Source organism: Octopus bimaculoides, chromosome 2 (assembly GCF_001194135.2).
Source record: "Octopus bimaculoides isolate UCB-OBI-ISO-001 chromosome 2, ASM119413v2, whole genome shotgun sequence".
In the NCBI taxonomy this organism is placed as follows: Eukaryota; Metazoa; Mollusca; class Cephalopoda; order Octopoda; family Octopodidae; genus Octopus; species Octopus bimaculoides.
This window is the reverse complement of record NC_068982.1, coordinates 121,524,446-121,533,599: the sequence shown is the minus strand read 5'-3', so window position 1 is coordinate 121,533,599 and position 9,154 is coordinate 121,524,446. Positions and strand designations below refer to the sequence as shown.

General features: G+C 35.9%; 1 protein-coding gene across 3 annotated transcripts in view; it reads left to right on the top strand.

Moving 5' to 3' along the window:
• LOC106876557 (sodium/hydrogen exchanger 9B2) overlaps window positions 1-9,154 on the top strand; it is a 74,027-nt gene that overhangs the window by 41,031 nt on the left and 23,842 nt on the right. For 2 of the 3 annotated variants that reach the window (XM_014925153.2, XM_052965556.1), the window contains exons 3-4: window positions 3,114-3,293; window positions 7,697-7,854. In XM_014925153.2, the coding sequence (XP_014780639.1) occupies window positions 3,114-3,293; window positions 7,697-7,854 (338 nt within the window). Of the gene's footprint in view, window positions 1-3,113; window positions 3,294-7,696; window positions 7,855-9,154 lie in introns of those variants that run through there. The other variant, XM_014925154.2, reaches the window with a different exon arrangement.

The window sequence follows — 9,154 nt, the reverse complement described above, 5'->3', positions numbered from 1 at the left end:
TGTAGAAACTCTGCCAGCTCAGATTGGAGCCTGGTGCAGCCTTCTAGTTCGCCAGTCCTCAGTCAAATCGTCCAACCCATGCTAGCATGGCAGGCAGACGTTAAACGATAATGATGATGATGATGACCGTGCTTGAGAAGACCTGTCAAGCCAAGTGAGATCATAGTAGTGGCCAATGCCAGTGTTTTGTAAATGGCACCTGTACTGGTGGTACATAAAAAGCACCCACTATACACTTAGAGTGGTTGAAATTAGGAAGGGTATCCAGCTCTAGAAACCATGCCAAATCAGACTGAAACCTGGTGCAGCTCCCCAGGTTACTAGTTTTCAGTCAAACCGTCCAACCCATGCCAGCATGGAAAATGAATGGTAAATGATGATGATGATGATGATGATGATGAGGATGATGATAGTGAACTTACTATTTATATTTTTAATCTAAACAGTTTTTTAAGGGACAATTACTGCAATAATTAATCGATAGGTTAGATGCATGTTCATTTAACTTAATTGTTTAGATGAGGCAAGAAATTGTGCAAAATTGGATGTGGAAGAGTAAAAATACTGTGATATTTTCACTCACTAAAAGTGTTCCCTGTACAAATTCAAAGATGGAAATGGGATGGCTATAGCTAAATTAAAAGAGAATTCTACCAAAGTTGCATTTCTAGTCATATCTAGTCATATATTTTTTCTTTCAAATCTACCACTGTAATATTCCAATGGGTCTAAGGTGGCGAGCTAGCAGAAATGTTAGTACGCCAGGCGAAATGCTTAACAGTATTTCATCTATCTTTACGTTCTAAGTTCAAATTCCGCTGAGGTCGACTTTGCCTTTCATTTTTCAGGGTCAATAAATTAAGTACCAGTTACGTACTGGGGTCAATCTAATCAACTAGCCCCCTCCCCAAAAGTTTCGGGCCTTGTGCCTAGAGTAGAAAAGAGTATTCCAATGAATCTGTAAAATTGGTTTGTCAGAAGATAATTTAGACAGTCTGACTGAAATATTTTTGACCAAGTTTTTAATAATGATTTTTTGAGTGATTGATAATTTATGTATATAGCTTAAAGTTTCATTTGTTTTGCAATATGCATGATATAAAGAGTTATTCAAGACTTAATAACACTACATATATAATTTGCCTATATATTCTACATTTTATATTATATACATAACATCTACAATTTGCTTGAAATATATTTTATCATTTGTAAACCTTTCATATTTATCTACTATTACAGTTCCATATGTTTATGTGAGTGCACAAATCTACATGTGAATTTGTATAAATGAGTTTATATGTGCATAGGTTAACACAATCCTTCATGTAAATTTAAAACAACATCCGCTAACCATCAATCGAAATTATGATATATGTTTCAAAAAATATGATTTAATTCATTTGCTGTGAGTCTTAACCCCCAAAAGCACGTAACTGTTCCCAACAACTTTTAAAGCTTTTTCAGTTTCCTTGTTTTAAAAAATTTTATTCCATTTCTTTTCTTTCTTAAATGCAGTATATGATATGCCTATGTATAATAATGGTTTCAAATTTTGGCACAAGACCAGCAAATTTGGGGAAATGAAGCTAATTGATCACATCGACCCCTAGTATGTAACTGCTACTTATTTCATCAACCCTGAAAGGATAAAAGGCAAAGTGAGCATACCTATACATAATAGTAATAATGGTTTCAAATTTTGTCACAAGTGCAAGAATTGGGAGGGGGAGTGAGTCGATTACATCGATCCCAGTTTTCAACTGGTACTTTTTTTTTTAATTGACCTCAAAATGATGAAAGACAAAGTCGAGCTCAGCAGAATTTGAACTCAGAATAGAGCAACAGGCAAAACACTGTTATGCATTTCATCCAGCATGCTAACGATTCTACCAGTTCGCCACCTTAATAATTATAATAATAATGATGATAATAATAATAATTTCTTACTATCTTTTAATACTTGACAAACTCTGAGCTAGGTTGTTGCAGTTGTTGCTGTGGTGGTAGTGGTGTTAATTTGGACAAAAGCTTAATTCCTTCACCTAAAAACAGAACAGTATTGCAGATAGGCTTCCACATAGTTTCCTTCTGCCAGTTTTTATTCACAAGGTTTTGGTTGACCTAAGGCCATGGTAGAAGACTTTTTTTACTCAATGTTTCAATGTCCATCAGGCATAATGTATAATATCACAACATCAAGATTAGGAATAATGTCTAGTGCAGGGCCTTGAAATGCGGGTATGAAACTGTAGGATGTTCATGCTTTTCTTGCCAGAGCATATTATATAATTGAAGTGAATTGACTCAAAGCTACAATCGCAAATAATATAGGTTTGACTGATAGGAAATTAACCTCTAGAATTTTCTATTTTCAAGAAAAAAATATTGATTTCTTATAGTGCCATAAGAAAATATATCCAGAGAGAAGCAGGGACATCAGTTTACAGAATTTTAAGTTAATTAGAGGACATGAACTCTATAGATGTTAAGTTAATAAGAGAACATCATCCTCACAGGCATTTAAATTAATCAGAGGGCATTATCATCAACCATACCTACCATAACAGTCAAACCAATGTAGAAGTTTCCACATGGTCACTCTATCTGCTTGAAGTAGTAACTAAAGCCTCTTAAATCAACCCTATTCCTTAAAATAATCGAAGGACACATTGGACAAGGTAACCTTAGTACATAAAAAGAGGGGATGGTTATAGATGAAACGGGCTTTGGTCATAGATCTGCCAAATCAGAATTGACCTGATGCCAAACAACAATAAAAAGAACAGCAACTTCACCAATTTTGCAAGACCTTTCCCTGGACTATGAAATAAAAAACTTGATCTAATTGACCCCGGTATTTGACTGTTACGTATTTTACCAACCTCGAATGAGTTTTGAATTCAGACTATAAAAGGACATTACACACTACATTGTGTTTTAGTCTTACTCATTCATACACTACCCTCCCTTTCTCTCTCTCTCTCTCTCTCTCTCTCTCTCTCTGCCATTACATTGTCTCTTATGTTTTATTCAATATGAAGATCACTTTTCTTGTTTTTTTCCTTTATCTTTTTCCTTCTCTTTTCTTTTTTTTTTTTCATCTTCTTTAGGAACTTTGCATTAACCATTCTGCTTCTTCGAACTGGTTTCAAGATAATGTCAATTCGGAGAGGTTCTAGCAATATCTTCTATCGCCTGCATTCATTGCCATTTGCAGTTGAACTTTTCACCTCTGCTTGTATGTACAGATTTATTACAAAATTACCTTGGTCATGGAGTATATCTTTAGGGTAAGTTATCTTCTGTATTGTCGATGTCTTATTTATCTTGGCTTTAAACATATGAATGTTCAGCACACCTAAAAAGCTCAGAAAACAAACACAAACACTAAAATTAAGCATACTCAGAAACACACAAAACAAAAACCTCACACAAACCTAGAAAGATTTACTCAAACAACAAATGTGAATAGAATTATATTAGTCAACATTCATTATCTTGTTGAGATGTAAATATAACTGCCTATGATATCCCTATGATGGTTTATATGAGATAATTTATAAGATCATCTTCACTATTTCAACCAGATTTTCAATGAAATGTACTGGCTTTGTAATACAGTTAATTTTGAAAATAATTAAGAATTCGGTTTTTGAAGAATGAACAAAAGGGTTTGAAATAAAATTAAGATGGGATGTTTCAATTTAAATGCAAACACTTTAAAATAAAAAGTTTTGCTTCAAAGAGTCACAGGTAGTCTCAGGTTGGCAGCAAAAGGTTAATTCACAGAGGTCTTGATTTAGTTTAAGATAGTCTTTTCAAGGATCAATAAAATAAGTATCAGTCATGTTCTGAGGCTGATACTGTAGTCATCATATAAGATAGTTTCATTAAGACATTATCTTTTCCATACATACAAAAAGATGATGTATTCTAAGCAATGTCTCTTTTACAGCTTACAAGTAAAATGTTCTTCACCACAATGTCTTTACAGAAAATGAGCAGGTTATAAGAATGGGTTACTTTTGAGTTAAATATCTCACCAAAAGATTATACAGCGACCAAGTTCTAATGACTATAGTAGCTTAACTTATTCACTGGTTAGTATGTAATTTCTGCCAATTATGCAATACAATTAGTGTTGGCATAGAAGCTATTGTTCATATAGTGACTAGGTTATAAAATGTTTAGAGGAATTTCATGTAACTGCTGTCTCTGTTTGGAACAAATAATTTTTGCTCATTCAAAACACAAAATATTAAATATCTATTCTGAAAATATAAAGTTATATAGGGAGTAGTAAAGAGAAGCAGTTAAACGTATTAATGGTGGATGCCAGTGAAGAAAGAGATGTTGTTATGACTAGAGAGACTGAACTGTATGGTGTATATATCAGTGTTTTGATGTATGTATGAAGGTAGAAAATCTGTAATGGCTGGAGAGATTGTTTGTGTCAGCTGGATGATGTTATACGGCAATGAACGAGGCAGACCTCTAACGACTGGTGGGACTATGGTATATGTGTCAGTTGTGATGTTGTATAATAGCAAAGAAAGGACCTGTAGTGAACTGGAGAGGTTGTAATGTGTGTCAGTGATGGTGTATGACAGTGGAAGTAGATAATCTGTAGTGACTGGAAAGACAGTACAGTGTATGAATTAGTGGAAAGATATTATATATCTATGAAAGTTGAGAACATATTGTGATTGGAAAAACTAAATGCTGTATGTTTAAGCAGTATGTTGTATGGCAGTAACAGTTGAGGACACGTAATGACAGTATGATGAATGTTTTAGTGAAGCAATTGTTGTATGACTGGAAGGGCTTTATGATTTATTTGTCCATGGTTTTTTGTTAAGGCAAAAATATAGAAATGTGTAATAGAATAATATGAATGTAGTTCTTTTGTTGTTTAGAATAATCTTAAGTTGGAAATTATGAGAAAATGAGCTTAGAAAGCAATGGAATAAGAGAATATAGTTGAAGTGTACAAGGCAGATGATCCTACTTGTAATGACATCCAAGTGGATAAGAAAACAGATGGTACACTGGAGACTAAGAGATATAAGGATGACTGAGATAATATAATTGAAAATGAGATCTGTTTCTATTAGTTGCAATATCTCATAGTTTTCTGGAAAAATAATCTTTTTCAAATGAAAATAAACTGAGAAGTGAATACCAACCTTAATGGCTTGGTAAACTGAGATTTGGTGCCAAGGTTTATGACTTTGGCTGAACAGGAATTCAAATGTAGAATGTAAAGATAAAACCCCTAAGAAAGAAGAACATTGATCTAAAAACATAAAACAGAGAGAGAGTGAAGCAGGAAAGAGGGGGAGAGAGAGAGTGAAGCAGGAAAGAGGGGGAGAGAGAGAGAGTGAAGCAGGAAAGAGGGGGAGAGAGAGAGTGAAGCAGGAAAGAGGGGGAGAGAGAGAATGGAATGAATAAACTGTAAACTAGATACAAACAGAGAAATAGAATAATAATAGAATTGAAGATTCCCAGAGCACATTAACAATTTTATCTTACTGAAATATTATTCAATCAATGACGCCTTTAGAAACTGGTATTGAACAAAATTATCGAAAGACAGGAAATTAGAAATGATTATCGAACTGTTATTTTTCTGTTCCATAATTCATGTTTATTAGTTTGTGACATTCAAATCACACTTGATCTGTAAGGAATGTCTTCAATTAATTCTTGTCGCCAAACCTACAACAAGTGAAATTATGAAATATTCATATCTACTGCAATAGCAAGTCTTGGACTTCCTCAAAGACAGACCATTCCTTAGTTGTAATTCTCAAGTACTTATAATGATGGTTTGGAGATGAAAGTAAAGCAGTGGTGGAGGATTAAACTGTAGATTTACTTGTAATGGATGTTGTGTGTATATAAAAGATTAATGCCGGGAAGAGTGTAAGGTAGCAGTTAAAGTGGATTTGAGTGGATGATTGTGGTTGGGCATGGAAAGAGTTGGGGACAGTAGTGTAGACAATGGTGGAGTGTTGAGGTGGTTGTAGAAGATGGTTGTTGCTGTTGTTTAGCTCCAGGTCAGGCTTCAACAAGCAGTCATATGATCAAGAACATGCCACCCATAACCATCCTGTGTTTTGCCAATTTGCAAGGAAGCCACAAAAAACAAAATTATTATCAAGGGTGCTATTTTTAGCTAGTTGGATGAACACAAAGGTTGGAGGTAGAGGGTGGTATATTAGCAGTGGGTGCTTGTCAAGAAGGTAATAAGAATTGAGCTTTATGTATAAAAGAAAGGACAAGTTATGAAAGAGAAGTTATAAAGTGCTATAAACCTATCCTACTCATTACAATAGAAAATGTTTTAAAAATTACAAAATAACCAACTACTGGTCTTGCTGGTGCCTTGAGACAACTTTGGAATCTCCTGCAACTCTTCTGGGTGGTCTTCTTGTTGGTGAATGTTGCCATAATTCTTGCCTTCAGTTCATCTTTGGTGTTACAAGGAGTTTGTTGGTCTCTCACTCAACTGTGCCCCACACATAATAATCAAGGGGGTTGCAGTCTGGGGAGTTAGGTTGCTAGATTTCAGGGGTTGTGTTGTCACAGAAATTGTCTGACAGCCATGACTGGGTTCTCCTGCTTGTGTGGCATAGTGCAGAGTCCTGTTGCCAGATGTAGGGTCTTCCAGCAGCCACCCTCTTGACCCAGGACAATACTACCTCTTCCAGTCTGTGTGGGAAGATGAATGGAGGCATAATTTTGCCATAACTAGTGATCACTCCAAACACCACGATGTTGACTGGATATTTGATTTTTATCACACTTGGTACATGTTTTGGGGACACACCAAGCCAACAGTTGTTCTGTATGTTCACCATCTGATCCTGGTAGAAAATTTTCTCGTCTGAGAAAAAAACAAAGCATGTTCAGTTGGAGAAGATACCTGAGTTTGTTCAGAAACTTTGTAGTGCAGTCTTTCCCCTTGTCCTTCATGGCTTGGGCTAAAAATTGGCCCTTTCTTATCTTGTATAAGGAATACCAAATGTCTTCATGCACTACCTGCTTGATAAGAAGCTCAGTCACTCCCATGTCCCTGGTGATGGACCTGATTGACTTGGAGGGATCGTTGTCAATTATGGCCTAGATCTCACCAACAAATTCCAGAGTTATTTTCTTGTCAGAACGATCAGAGTGAGTTTTCCAAGCTGCTGTACCTTTGTAATCACCATCAGACTCATCCAGTTCTTTCCAAATCCTCTGCACTGTCCTCAGATTGACACCCAAATACTCTGAAATGCTAGCATTAGAGCTTCCAGCATGAATGCCAAGTAGTACATGTTTCCAAATTTCTGACAGAGTGAATTATGTCATGGTGTTGTTTTTCTCACAGATGGTGTCCAACTGACCCTACTATACTGTGTAGTCAACAAAAATAAAAACAAACACTGTGCATCCGTGAAATTAAAAATATAAAATGGCAACAATTTATCCATCACACCCTGTATGTATATGTATATATATATATATATAGATATATATATTTGGTGCCAAAGTTTATGACTTTGGCTGAACAAGAATTCAAATATATATAAATATATGTATGTATGTATGTATGTATGTATGTATGTGTATATATATATATATATATATATATATATATATATATATATATACATACACACACACACACGTGTTTCTCTGTTGACAGAAGTATTATCAGTTCAGTATCGCCATCCATCATATTAACACTGCTGCTTCAAATACAGAACCTGCGACATACCAACAGCATTCAGTCACAAATTGCTGCTGCACTCATTGTCAACAATATCTTTGCTGCAGTAATTGTTGCAATCACGTGGTCTACAGGTATAACATTACTTCTCTACATTTCTCATTCTCTTTCTATGCACACACACAGACACACACACACACACACACACACACACATGCACACGATCATAAATATACTTGCACACTTTTCTGTTTCTCCCTCTTTCTTTCTCCTTCCTTTCTCTCTTTATTTCTATCTCTTTTTGCTACTGTGTGAACATCTCTGTCACTTTCTATCCTATTAAGTCTCTCTGTTACTCATAATTGCAACACATACACAGACACAGACACACAGACACAGACACACAGACACACACACATGCATACAACATGCACACACAATGCATATATCATCATCATCGTTTAACGTCCGCTTTCCATGCTAGCATGGGTTGGACGATTTGACTGAGGACTGGTGAAACCGGATGGCAACACCAGGCTCCAATCTGATTTGGCAGAGTTTCTACAGCTGGATGCCCTTCCTAACGCCAACCACTCAGAGAGTGTAGTGGGTGCTTTTACGTGTCTGCCGCACGAAGGCCAGTCAGGCGGTACTGGCAACTGTCACGCTCAAAATGGTGTATATATATATATACAAATAGCCAATAAGTAAGTTTCTTTATGATCAGTTAACCAGCTAGAAATAAAAGCAAGAAGTCCTTCAAACCACATCATGTTATCTCAGAGAAATGGCATCACAATTTATAACTGTGTCTGAAGAAATAAGGATAGGATAAAATGATGTGCTTCTTGGTTTCCTTCATCAGAGCTGACCTGGAACTAAATAATAACATATATTGTCTCCGCCAATGTATAACACATATTCTCCCCACCACTCTCTCTCTCTCTCTCTCTCTCTCTCTCTCTCTCTCTCTCTCTCTCTCTCTCTCTCTCTCTCTCTCTCTCTCTCTCTCTCTCTCTCTCTCTCTCTCTGTATATATATTTTAAAAAATGGCACTCTGTCACTTATGACAATGACGGTTCCAGTTGATTCGATCAAGGGAACAGCCTGCTCATGAAATTTACATACAAATGACTGAGCACTCCACAGACACGTATACCCTTAATGCACTTCTCAGAGAGATTCAGCATGACACAGAGTGTGACAAGGCTGGCCCCTTTGAAATGCAGGTACTACTGACTTTTGCTAGCTGAGTGGACTGGAGTAGTGTGAAATAAAGTATCTTGCTTAAGGACACATTGTGTTGCCAGGAACTGAACTCACGTCCTTATGATCATAAGCTACAAACCCTAACTACTAAGCCATGTGCCTTCCCTAATAACCCTAACCCTAATCCTCATGTATGTATATATATATATATATATATATATATAT